This window comes from Gloeophyllum trabeum (assembly GCF_000344685.1).
Source record: "Gloeophyllum trabeum ATCC 11539 unplaced genomic scaffold GLOTRscaffold_00008, whole genome shotgun sequence".
NCBI lineage: Eukaryota > Fungi > Basidiomycota > Agaricomycetes > Gloeophyllales > Gloeophyllaceae > Gloeophyllum > Gloeophyllum trabeum.
This window is the reverse complement of record NW_006920417.1, coordinates 1,276,416-1,289,048: the sequence shown is the minus strand read 5'-3', so window position 1 is coordinate 1,289,048 and position 12,633 is coordinate 1,276,416. Positions and strand designations below refer to the sequence as shown.

At 52.9% G+C, this 12,633-nt stretch overlaps 5 protein-coding genes across 5 annotated transcripts; 2 read left to right on the top strand and 3 right to left on the bottom strand.

Annotated features, from left to right (window-relative positions):
* Positions 1-311: 311 nt before the first annotated feature.
* On the top strand, positions 312-2,394 carry GLOTRDRAFT_139295 (cytochrome P450; the record flags this gene model as incomplete). Its single annotated transcript, XM_007868856.1, has 12 exons — positions 312-426; positions 481-805; positions 862-1,010; positions 1,072-1,187; positions 1,243-1,351; positions 1,418-1,431; positions 1,491-1,680; positions 1,735-1,816; positions 1,881-1,997; positions 2,053-2,063; positions 2,120-2,252; positions 2,307-2,394. The coding sequence occupies exons 1-12, from the start codon at positions 375-377 to the stop codon at positions 2,389-2,391; spliced, it is 1,383 nt and encodes a 460-aa protein (XP_007867047.1). The 5' UTR covers positions 312-374.
* A 161-nt stretch (positions 2,395-2,555) lies between these two features.
* On the bottom strand, positions 2,556-4,011 carry GLOTRDRAFT_94209 (uncharacterized protein; the record flags this gene model as incomplete). The annotated part of the gene is made up of 3 exons (XM_007868855.1): positions 2,556-2,681; positions 2,735-3,082; positions 3,145-4,011. The coding sequence occupies 3 exons, from the start codon at positions 4,009-4,011 to the stop codon at positions 2,556-2,558; spliced, it is 1,341 nt and encodes a 446-aa protein (XP_007867046.1).
* Positions 4,012-5,661: 1,650 nt separating this feature from the next.
* GLOTRDRAFT_43606 (NAD P-binding protein) lies at positions 5,662-6,823 on the top strand (the record flags this gene model as incomplete). Its single annotated transcript, XM_007868505.1, has 6 exons — positions 5,662-5,771; positions 5,827-6,096; positions 6,152-6,182; positions 6,241-6,311; positions 6,364-6,474; positions 6,532-6,823. 6 exons carry the CDS (start codon positions 5,662-5,664, stop codon positions 6,821-6,823), a joined length of 885 nt encoding a protein of 294 aa, XP_007866696.1.
* A 427-nt stretch (positions 6,824-7,250) lies between these two features.
* GLOTRDRAFT_130155 (uncharacterized protein) lies at positions 7,251-8,715 on the bottom strand (the record flags this gene model as incomplete). The annotated part of the gene is made up of 8 exons (XM_007868961.1): positions 7,251-7,489; positions 7,556-7,715; positions 7,769-7,784; positions 7,837-8,018; positions 8,081-8,200; positions 8,252-8,444; positions 8,503-8,530; positions 8,589-8,715. The coding sequence occupies 8 exons, from the start codon at positions 8,713-8,715 to the stop codon at positions 7,251-7,253; spliced, it is 1,065 nt and encodes a 354-aa protein (XP_007867152.1).
* Positions 8,716-9,105: 390 nt separating this feature from the next.
* GLOTRDRAFT_121793 (uncharacterized protein) lies at positions 9,106-11,707 on the bottom strand. The gene is made up of 3 exons (XM_007868854.1): positions 11,238-11,707; positions 11,068-11,184; positions 9,106-11,016 (listed from the first exon to the last, which is right to left on the bottom strand). The coding sequence occupies exons 1-3, from the start codon at positions 11,467-11,469 to the stop codon at positions 9,401-9,403; spliced, it is 1,965 nt and encodes a 654-aa protein (XP_007867045.1). The 5' UTR covers positions 11,470-11,707; the 3' UTR covers positions 9,106-9,400.
* Between the last annotated feature and the right edge of the window lie 926 nt (positions 11,708-12,633).

Genomic DNA, 12,633 nt, shown 5'->3' with positions numbered 1-12,633 from the left:
GTCACGCCCGGCTGACCCTAGCCGACCAACATGGACGTGACGTTAGAATACCATTCTTATCTGACGGCTTCGCTACTTTTCCCTCGGGGTGGTAAAACCTGTCCCACTGGCATAACACTATCCAGGCAAGAACTCGGGCATCATTGTCTTCCGCTCTCGTGGGATCGCCTGAGTCTTGCATTTAATCAGACGGTCGTTTGCCCACCCTGCCCCCGATCTCGCTGTACCTTGCAATGGCTTACCCACTCACGATGCTGGACGCATTACTCGCGCTCATGGGGTTGTTTCTCCTTAGACGAGTAATGCGCAGGCAAAGACCGGCACCATACCCCCCTGGACCAAATGGGCTTCCACTCATAGGAAATGTACTCGACATGTCGTCGAAGCACATGTGGGAGACCGTGGCTGAGTGGGGCCGTGAATACGGTAACTGGCCGCCTGACCGTTCCCGATGTCACGTCGCTGACCATAATTGTTAAGGTGATATAATATACGTCAACATTTTGGGTCAGCCACTCGTATTCCTCAACTCACCGAAGGCAGCCTCAGATATGCTGGAGAAGAAGAGCCTCATCTACTCTGACCGACCTTCTCTCACTATGGCTTGCGAACTCGTCGGATGGGAGTGGACTCTTGGATTGAAGCGCTTTGGTGAAGAGTTCCGGGCTATGAGGAAACTGTTCCATACGTACATGGGAACCCGAGCGAGTGTGCAACAATTTGCCCCTATCGAAGAGGAGGAGACCAAGGCCTTTCTGAAGCGTGTTCTTGAGCATCCGGAGGACCTTGCGGAAGCTATTCGAAGGTCAGACGGCCATTATTCTTGTCTTTCTGTCGCTTACCGCACGACGGCTCTTCCAGGACTGCGGGAGCCGTCATTTTGCGTGTCACATACGACTATGAGCCGAAAGATCACGGCGACTCGTTAGTGCAGCTCGTTGACAGGACGATGGAGCAGTTCGCAATTTTGACGAGCCCGAACGCGTTCTTGGTAGATGTATTACCCATACGTCAATGTTTCTTCCCTATCCAATTTGTAATTTTGGGCTGACGTACACACCTTTCTTATAGTAAAGTACATTCCCGCATGGTTCCCAGGCGCGAATTTCAAACGAATTGTACCTGAATGGGCGCAGTGCACCAGGGATGTTGTAGAAGTACCCTTGGGATATGTGAAGGAGCAAATGGTGTTTGCTGCCGCTTGTCCATTCGAGCGGGAAAGCACTGATGCTTTTTCTGCAGGCCAAAGGAGTTGCCGCACCCTCGTTTGCTTCTAGATTCCTGGATGACCAGGACCTGCGTGAGGAAGACGAGCGTATCATCAAGTGGGCAGCAGGATCAATGTACGGAGGTGAAGTCATCATAGGAAGAGTAAACTACTGTCCGTGTACTGATGTCGGTTGACATCGATTCCCAGGTGGTGCTGATACAGTAAGCAAGACCTGCCACGGATCACCCCCATTGAATAACATAATCCTCCACTTGCACAGACTGTCTCTTCCATCAAGACATTTTTCTTGACGATGACGCTTTACCCCGAGGCTCAGAAGAAAGCTCAGGCCGAGATCGATGCGGTTATCGGGAACGACAGGCTACCAAGTCTGGCGGACCAGGGTCAACTGCCCTATGTTGATGCGCTGGTCAAAGAAGTGTTTCGGTGGCATCCGGTTGTACCCCTCGGTAAGCCTGGGCTATTTCCTGCGTAGTTTTCATTGGTTGACGCCACTATGGCAGATTTACCACACCGCCTCATGCAAGATGATATTCATGAGGGGTACTTTATTCCTGAGGGAACTGTCGTCGTAGCCAACATATGGTACGATGCCACGACCATCATCTCGAGATGACGTTGACACGACGATTGACCGTAATGATCACAGGAAAATGTTGCATGACCCTAAGACTTATGCTAATCCCATGGTATTCAATCCAAGCAGGTTCCTCGGCGAGAAACCTGAACTGGACCCTCGAGAATATTGCTTTGGGTTCGGAAGAAGGTAGAAATATATTATGCCCATTGTAATCTCTGTACTAATGCATCCGCATATGTAGGGTATGTCCAGGTGAGCCGGTATCTCTACATGGTCAATAATGATCGGTGACGCGACACTGGATACAGGGCGCAATCTAGCTGAGGCATCCGTGTGGTTGTCCTGCGCAATGTCGCTTGCTGTTTTCAATATTATGAAAGCTAAGGATCAGGCAGGCCGTGCCATAGAACCCGAGATAGATTTCTCGAGCGCGACTATCAGGTTTGTCATATTCGCTAGCCTTTGGCGCAGGCCCTGACGTCTGAAAACTTGAAGCCATCCTGCCCCTTTCAAGTGTTCCATCACGCCTCGGTCGGACGCAGCGCGGGCGCTCATTCTTGCGGAGAATGAAGCTAAATAGGACTGCCATTCGCTGCACCGGTCATTGTCACATTTGTACTTCGGGCATCATGCCACATCGGTTGTCATGGCTTGGACTACCGACTTACTACTATACACTGTGTTTGCTTAGTTTAACATACTATACACACCTTGCCGCCCAGAAATAAGGATGATCATACGAGACTAATTTGACAATGCCGCCGATGCGGATACTTGAGCTCGTGATTCGATTTCGGAGGCCAGAAATAACTTGTAAGACCACGGAGAAAGACGCTCGGGAGGGCGCGAATATATCAGAGTTTGGATTTCCTGATCATGGCCAGTATCAGCACGTGGAGAATATGAGGAAGTGAAGAGCATACATCGATCAGTAGTGGGATCTGGAGTGCCTCATGCAGAATGTTCGTGTTCTTCGCGACTGTGGCAGGGATAACTCTCAAGATGTTCACGAAGAAACGCATGTCGGCTCTTCCTCGTGCGCCAACCCTAAGTTGTCGAATCGAGTGTTTCAGCATAGAACGAAGACCGTGAAGGTGCTCAACAGTGTTGGTATTGCAAAGCAGCTTCTCAATCGTGCCCCACATGCAGCCCCGGGTAATGACGCCTTCGCGATACAGAGCGCCCATAAATTCAAACAGGAGCAAGGACACCATAGGCTGGGCTGGGGATGCAGTGGCGGCAGTGCCCTCTCGGATTCGGTTGGACTGCACCTGATGGGAACAAAGGCCGAAGTAAGGACGACTGCGCTTCTTTCGCTTTCGAATAAACTTACCAGATCCCACCACAGACAGAACTGATGCTGGAATGCAGCTTCGAACCACCGTGTGAATTCTATCGCGTCGAGTGCCCCAGGATGATTCCTATTTTCGAGTGCGGTATGCAATGCGCCCGCAAATTTCGCAAGGTTCAGCATTTCGCTCTGCGACCCAAGGACTAGAATCTTCTCTATGAGCATTCCAATAAGCTCCTTCAGGGTCTTGTCAAACCATTTGCATGAGCTGGCTACTCTGCAGGCCGCTGTGACCGATACGACAGGGTTATCAGTGCAGCAGGCTTCATGTATAGCTTGCTGCCAACTCCACTTGGCCGGGAGAAGGAACATGTCCTTCTGAAGATCCCAAGGACACGGCGCTTCGTGAGGGAGGGTGGGAGGTATGGTCACAGCATGTGGCACTGGAACATCAGTATAGATGAGGTCTGGCCGCATCGCCGTCTTTCCATGGTGTACCGAAATTGCAGATGATGAGCCGATGTGGACATTGGCCGTATGAAAAGCAGCTCGCGGACGAGTGGCTCTTTGAGATAACCAATCATTCCTTGCTAATCTCGCCTTCTCATGAGCGTGTAGAAAAAAGTCGATGCCTAAGGCACCCTCTTGCCCGAGACTTGCTTTTCGTTTTTCTCGCATTTCCCAAACTTTCTCCGCTTCGACAACAGCATTGAAGGCATCCCTGGCATCAATCCAGCTGAACCACGGATGAACCACCTTAGAAAAAACCTTCAAAGGCTTGTCAATGGAGCTCGAAGGATGTGGCTGGGCGACCTTTCCGACGATGCACGATTGTGGCGGATGTTCCAGCGGTGCTGTCATGGGACAGGCTAAAAGAGACATAGGACACGAGGAGGAGTCCTGAGACATAGCAACAGGATGTCGAATGTATCACTAGTCAGACTTTGTGGCTTGAAGGAAGGAGTTGCTTATCTGAGAAGTCCAGACCGGTGCGTTTTATCCACAGAAGACAGGCTAGCCCGCAATCATCCCACGGAAGGGTCGTGTCGTATCAGGGGCTCGTTACATAAAAACAAGGCAGAGTTATCTGGTGTGGCTGAGGTTGATACTTCCGAGTCTGTCCACATGGCTTAATGTAGCAAGGGTTCGAAATTACTGGCCCGTCCACCCACCGCTTTCTTCAAGGTTTCAGTGCAAGCCATAATAACTTGAGGTTCTAGAGTAAACTCGGTATCGAATAAGAATATACCCTTGGGATGCATACGGTACTGGTGTACTAGTAAGCTGCGGTTACTTTTGTGGCCGTGGTTGAACAAGGCTAGATTGAGTTCCCACGGAGAAGCCTCGAGTTCAATGCCCACCGTACGCCGCGGCACTTGGTACATTACCGGGAAACAGAAACCATTCGCTCTTAGTTACATGGCCAAGCCGCCTGCCGCCTTCCCTAGTGCTATTGACTTTGGGATTTTCAGGACTAGGACTCCAGGTTCCATTTCAGTATACTCGTATTTTCTGGAGCTAATCAAAACAGACTCTGTTGGCCCCAATTAAAACATTTGGACGCCAATGATCAGTAACGTTCCGGGACATCGTACGTATCGTGTATCATCAGTGAGACCTGCGTCGCCACCAGTGCAAGTTCTCTTTATGTTCGAATATGATGGACAAAGCTCCTCGAAAGTATGTCTGCTTACTAGGTCGCTCCTTTCCATGATACCGTCCGATATATGACAGTGAAGCAGGCAAGGTCGGAGACTGCCATTGTTCTTGGTGTTATATCGGTACCCTGCGTTCGCCTCTTCGCAGAGGTGGAAGGCCCCAATAAGGGTATCCCAGCTCTCTACGTTTCCTGTCTGTCTTCACAGTGGAACAAGGGAGACGGCATACCTGGGATACTGCGACAGGTAGAGCACTACTTGCGTCTGGTACCATGTTCTGCCATCAGGCCTAGATTTTTCCTAGTCCTGTTGTCCATCTTTCGGATGTGATTCACACCCAAACACCAAGCAGATGGATTGCGATGTAAACCGTCTGCTTGGTTTCCCCATAAGAGGTGCAGTCTCTCCCTAGAATATTCGGCCCGTGTCATCACTGGGCGCCGTATTTATTCTTTTCTCAGGACTGGAAGTGCCTCAGCGTGCATCATGAGAGTACCCCATGATCTACCGCTCTCGTCATCCGCTGGTTCCAAGCAAGGCTTATACCTTTCTCGCTGGTCTGACCCCGTAACGTTGTATCCTGCTGCGTCTTTCGATGTTGCGTAAAGGTATTGCTGAGTCGTAGTAAACCATTGCGCAATGAAGGCTCGATTCCCATCTTCCTCTTCTCTTCCATCTGCCACATTCCAGGAATGGCAACTGTTCTCACGGATACGTCACTTGTAGTCTATCGGAGGCAATCCCCCTATAAGAGAGCCCTCACGCAAGCGCACACCGTATTTCTGACTTCTCAGTTTGCCTTAACGACAGAACTTTCATTATGCCCTCACGAGGACCGTCTCCGCTGCGACCTGCGTTCACGACAGGATTGGGGGCAGCGTCGTTCCGCGTTGACGCGCCCATGTCGCCCGTCGCGGACGAGCTGCACCCAGTCTTCCACTCTGGGCGCGTCGCGGTGATCACGGGCGCTGCGAGCGGAATCGGGCGGGCGGCTGCGCTGGAGCTGGCAAGGTGGGCACTGGCAAGCGCTGTTCGATCAAGATCGGAACCGTAATGCGTTTCGTAGATTGCAGATGAGGGTCGCGCTCGCGGATGTGGACGAGCTCAAGTTGGCTGAGACTGGGAAGGAGGTTCTCGCGATCGCCGGCGAGGGCAACGTGCTGGTCATTCCTACCGACGTGAGCAAGCTCGACGATGTCGTCAGGCTGAAGGAGAAGGTGTACGAGACCTGGGGGGAAGTCGGTGTCTTAATGAACAATGCCGCGATCGGGCCCAAAGGTACGTCGTGGGAGGGGCTGGACAACTGGAGGAAGACGTTCGATGTGAATGTGTTTGGGTGAGCCTGTGTTTTACTCCCCGATCGTGGATGTCCAACTCTAATGTTGCGACAGCGTGCTTAACGTCCAGCACACCTTCGTTCCGGTGAGTCAGACTAAGCCAGATTAGGACGCCGACGGCCTTATCCATTCACGCTGCCCAGCCTATGATCCACCAGGAGAACCAGTCTGTAATCATCAACACTGGCTCCAAGCAAGGTATCACTAACCCCCCGTACGTCTGCTCTAGTAAGTCCAGAGCGATATGCTGACCCATACTCGTTCAGTGGCAACGCATCCTACAATGCGTCCAAAGCCGCCGTGAAGAGCTTAACCGAAGGGCTCGCCTGGGAACTGCGTGAACGGCCCGCGACCAACTTAACCGCGCACCTCTTCATGTAAGTATCCCGTCTCTCCTCTGTGACCCCTGATGCACCTACAGCCGCGGTCCCTAGCCCCGGCTGGACCTACACCGCCCTGGGCGGCGCCTCCCCTGACAAGGAGAAGCCTGCAGGCGCGTGGACTCCCGAGGAGACTGTCCTGTACATGCTCGACAAGGTCCGCAACGGCGACTTCTACATCCTCTGTCCGGATAACGAGACGAGGAGGGAGGTCGACCAGCTGAGGATTATGTGGGGCGCGGGCGACATTGCCGAGGGGCGCCCTGCGCTGAGTAGGTGGCACCCGAAGTATAAGAGCTTGTTCGAGGAATATGTGAGGGAAGGGTTGGCGTCTATGCAGGATTGAGTCTGGGATCGTGTGGATGGATCTTTTTGATGGATAGAATTGGAGGACAACGAGGAAGAAGTTAATAGCTGTATTGCTAGTATTACGGGATCTGTGTATGTCATACATTGCTATGATGTTTCAGGGTGAAGTTGGGAGCAAATATTGGTATATTATGTACTAGTCCGTATAAGGTCCATGGAAAGTGCGAAGGCCGTGCTCCAAGATTGCGTGGATACATGAAGGGGTAACTTCTAAGCGTCCGTGAATAAGTTATCGATACAGTTCTAGTGGAGCTGGCAGTGTATAGCAAAAAATCCAGCTCGAAAAGCGATGGCCGAAGCCACCCCATCGCAAGGGAGTCAAGCAGACCCGTCCGGGCAGCGAACATGTCATAGGTCCTCGAGGTATACCGCCTATCAAGATCGCGTCTCCTCTCGTCACTTCCTCACCAGGAAGCTACCCCGAGCAGGGCGGCAGCCGCAGCTATGCCCGCCACAGACGCCGTGCTGGGTCGCGATATCGACGCGGGCGCCGCGGAGATGGTCGTGTTCTTCCCGTTCGCGCCGTACACGCGGACGTACTGCACCTCGAAGTACGCGTTGTCGTACGTCGAGCCCTTGCCGACGACGTAGTCGGGGTAGCAGGAGCCCGAGCACGTTTGGGAGAAAGTCGCGGCGTTGCCAGCTGTGGGAACGCATGGATTTAGTCACCGTTGGATCGGGACCATGAGGAAGTGAAGTGGGAGCTTACCGAAGTCACCGCAGAGCGTGATGTCGAAGATAAGGCTCTGGGGCTGGAAGAACTTGTTGATGTTGCAGCCGCCGTTGGGCCAGTTCGCTACTGGTTGGCCAAGGGTGGAGGTATCCACGGAGCTGGCGTTTCCCTGCAGTGAATTCGGGATGCTTGCACGCTGGTAGGAAGGTAAGAAACTGATTATTAATTTAATAACAGACGGCGACTGACAGGGAAGAACCATATTCTGTAGGTTGACGCATGAGTAAGGATCTACAAAGCTCGGTGGAAATACTCACGAGATACCCGTGGACGCGAACTCGGTGACAAACATGCCTCCACCGGCTTGCGCAAAGGCTTCCCCATACGACTGGGTGGTCGGGTTTGTCACGACGCATCCCTGGTTGCTATTCGCTTCGAATGAGCAATCCGTCGAGTTGACCAGGGGGCTAGATTGCACGGGGCTAACTTGTGTGCAGCCCTACAAATTACAACAATGAGTCCGTCACTTGTCAGTTGTAATAAGAGACCGGTATAACATACAGGTTCTGTGTGGAGCGCCATTTGGTTCATGGTAACCTGGTTAACGCCTTCGAAAGTGTCGATCTCCCCGCCATCTGGCCACTTGGGAGCCTGCGACCACCAAGCGGGCCATACCGAACACTGCGAAGAGTCTCAGCGAGGTGCATCATACACGGTGATGTCAATACCGACCCCGAATGGTACATGCAGCATATCCGTGATCCACACGCTGCCGACATCGTACCGGTCCTTGGTATTAATACGAATGGTGTTCCGCTTCTGGTTAAATGCCACAGTCGATATGTTGTCCACCTTCATGATGGCATTTCCGGCGTCGTTCACGTACGCCAGCTTCAGGCTCTCCGCCTGGTCCGCGGACACGAAGCTGCGAATTCAAGCTCGATCACCCAATCATCCTTCGCGGATCGACGCATCGGACTAACATGGCATCACCATTGGTGAGATTGTCAACTATCAAGATTCTATGAGTTCTTTCGTGTCCTTCGACGATACGAACCGAATAGCGTACAGGATCCGTAGAAGTCCCAACCGTCGAAGAAGCTCTGCCCGGCGTATTCCATAATTTGCGAGTACGATGTCGCCCAGGCGCCTGGCAGCATCAAACCCAGAATTACAGACAATTTCGACGAGATCATGATATCCAGCGGTCCTCAGGATGGTCGTGAAAGATGGGAATAAGGACGAATGCCGCAGAAAAATACGCAGGCACTCTTATAACAATGACGAAGTCCAAGGTACCAGCCAAGCACTAAGTCGTGTAAATAGAAAGAGGAGGGGGCGTTACAAATGAAGGTGATCTCACCGCAGTTTATAAACGGGACGCGACACCGAGATATTACCCGACTCCACAGCGCTTACTGCCACAAGGCGTATCCCGGTGTCCCCCGTCGTGAAGGACAATGGAAGTTCGCGACAGAGACCATATCATTCTTGCAACAACGGTGAACATCAACGGTGGAGAAAGAACTGCAAAATTGGGTCCCCTAAACGTTGACGTGACTTCCTATTTAGATTTAGACTGACACACAAATAACAGCCAGGGATTGCAAGTAGGAGTTGAAAAAAGAGACAAGAAAGAGGTATCCATATTTCAGATTAATCGTAAATACATGAGAGGAAATCGAGAGGTCAACACCGGACCAGGGCACGATGCCAATTAGTGGAAAAGGTACGTACGCTGAATCTGCATCGACAGAGTCATTATGTATCCGTCCGATAGCCATAACCATAATGGAAAGAAAAGAAATATCCGTACAGCTCCTTGGGCCGTATTCATAATTTGTTGCCAAGTTTGCGGCAATTTACTGCGAGGCCATCCATTTATGCAGCCCCAGCGCCGCCTTCGACGGGCGAGTCAATGCCCATCTTCTTGCGGACAACCTCGAATGTCTTGAGCATCTTCCTCCTGGCCCCCAGGGCTGCGACGCCTTGCTTTTCTAAATCCGCCTCGGTCATCACGACCATCTGCCGCCAGTTCATGCCCTCAAAGTTGGGCGTGTACTTGTGCAGCCTCAGCGAGCGCAGCCAGGCTGGGACGTCCTCCAGGACCTTCGGGTCCACATCCTCCTCGTCCTTCTTCTCTCTTCCGCTCGCGGACTTGTTGCCGCTAGGACGTCCCCCGGGAGCGCGGTTATTGTTGTTACGGTTGTTCATCTGCTGTTGCTGCTGCAGACCCATGAACGGATTCAACCCAGGCTGGCCGAAACCTCCGGCGGCCGCCATCTGGGCTGCAAGCAACTGCGACTCGGGCGACATGCCCAGCGCGCCCAAGTTCGCCATGTTAAGCATATTCATGTTCATCAATGGGTTCAGCTGGCCCATGCCAGCCAAGCCGGGCATGCCAAGTCCTCCAGCACCCGGCAGACCCATACCCAATCCGGGACTGCCCAGTCCCATCCCAAAGCCTCCCATTCCAAGGCCGGCCATGCTGCCGTCGTCGCTGCCGCCGAATCTGTTCGAAGATGTATTGGAGAGCGCCGGGCTCTTGGCCCCAGACCAGCCGGCCTGGCCGGCAAATCCGTTCCCGCCGTTGCGCTGCTGCTGCCCGCCGGGCTGATGGCCCGGAGCCAAGAGACCGTTGTTGTTGAAGGCACTGTTTTGATTGTCGTTACTCTGCTTGGATCCACGACGCATGCCAGGCTTGGGTGGGTCGGACATCAACGGGACGCGAGCGTTGCTGGACCAGTCCGTCAATTTCGCTGCGGCGGCATCGAGGTTGGCGTTAGAGTCACGGTTGTTCTTAAACATCGGCATCAATGGAGTGTTGACCTGGCTAGCCCAACTGTCGCCGACCATGGGCGACAAAGCAACGTTGTCGAGCTCATTTCCATTGCCCCTCGGGGACTGGAATGCCTTGGTCAAGCCAGAGAAGTCTGTACTCTTGGGCCTAGCAGAAGATGTGTTCGGCGCAGGAATGGTAAGTTCCTGCGCCGGCGAAGGCGAACGCTCCTCGACCTGTCCCAGCTGGTTCGAGTTCTGTCCCCACATGGTCCTGCCATCGCCACCACCGGAGGCGAGAGGAGGCGCGGAGATACGATGCGCCGCATTCCTGGCGTTCAACTTAGCCCTCTGCTGCGCCAGTGTTGATGCCGGATCGCCGGGGTTGGGAGAGGCCAAGTTGGCAGACTCGGGAGACAGGAAGTGCGACGAGCTATCCAACGCGAGCGATTGACGATTAGCGCTAAAGTTGCGAGCGGACGGCGAGGCCGGAAGGGGGGACTTAAGCCCCGGCGACTTGAGATTCATGCTCGCCAACTTCGCCTCCATCTGAGCCTGCATGGAGCCACCAACGGCAGGGCTGAGCAGCGCGGTCATAGGATCGGCCCTTGCCATCTGCTGCAAAACTGTAATGAAGAACCTAATCTGTACTTGTGTCGAATGTTGTAAAAGACTGTAAAGAGCGGCTGTGCGCTCAGCTTCAGAAAGAACCTTGAACCCTGTGGCAGATAATTTAGAACGTGAGGCAAGCTGTTAACATGACAACGCACATTGCTCGATGGCGCTCAGTTCTTCCTTGAAATTTACATCCAGCGAGGCTGCAGCCATATCCTCGAGCATCTCCTCGTAGTTCTGGAGGTTCTCAAACCATTGGTCGATAGCCTCAGCTATGCAGAGTACGGTGTCAACACAACCCACGCTGGACGACACTGATAATCACCTTCCGGCGTCTGAAACATGCCCGAGCCACCAAGCAATTCACTTGTGGGCCTGCCTGCACCTGAGATGGCGCCAGGACGAGGTGATACAGGCGGAGCACCTGGGTTATTTCCCGCTGGGCGCGAAGAGGGTCCCATGGACGCGCGCACATTCGGTGACCGGCCGTTTTCGTTGCCACCTGGTGCCGGCGAGTGACTAGGACTCGCCGGAGGCTGAAGAGTTGTCGTTGACATGAGAGAATATAGCAATGAAAGGTGTTTACAGCTCCTTTAGCAAAGGGTTGGTGTTGCAAAGAAGTGTCGACGTCGAGCCGGAAATGAACGAGCTAGAATCAAGGCCGCAAGGTTGGATATGCGACGTTGTGTCTAGACAAGACCAGCGGAGCCTGCCGGTCTAGGAAACGACCAATACGATCAGCAGAACGTCGACGACGTTGGGCCAGCGAACAGCGCAGAAATGGCAGGAGGAAAGGGTAATTGTGTTTGATATGTCGCGCCACAGCCTTTCTGGCAACCACGTCCGGAAGATGCCGAGTAGGAACGTGTGCGATTCAAGAGCGGTCGACATTCCAACAAAAGATGGTAAGTACGAAATGCTCCTGGATCATCACGTCTTGACAGGTTAATGATGGATATTAGATCGATGGTCTTTCATAGCAGCTTATAGGTGGCCGATCTGCAAAGCATGATGCTTTGAGCAGTCTCTTGAGGGTCAACGGTGTGGCGCGAGACCTTCAAGTTGATGTTGACTCGAGATTGAGAATGAACCCCTCAGCGGGAAGGTAGGATATAGCCGGGTCGACGTAATCAGCGACATTTCTGAACAAGAAATCCCCGATTTTAGGTGTTTCGCAAGCATTAGCACTCATCAGTTCTTCCTCGAGGCAGGTTTCCTGATGTCTGTCTGCCGGATATGATGAGTCACAGTCCTCCGCAACGGCCCACAAGAGGGCCCGCCGAAGCTGATAAAATATCTGGGTTCGACAGTTGAGTCTGTCGGAGCCTCCGGTGGTCGTTCGCAGTATAATTACCTTACGCTGATAGCTGGCCCATTCGCTCGCTAAGTGCAGCACATCTGATACAAGCGGATATTAATAACGCATCTATGATCTATTCAGAGATCCCGACTAACAGACACATCTGTATGGTTACTACGTCTCTTTATGGTGCTCTTTCTCTCCGGGGTTTCGAAAGGTAGTCTCAGGTGGCACAGATTTTTATCTGAGCACAAAGTCGACAGCCAATGGGATCGCACTCGGTAGGAAAAGCTCTAGCTGAATTTGCGATTTATCTGACCGATATGCGCGGCGCAGTGCTTGCTGGAAATATCGGCGGAAATAAGCAGGAGAGCCGAATTCTGGCATCATAGGCGACAGAGGCCGATGTGCCCGATGCTGT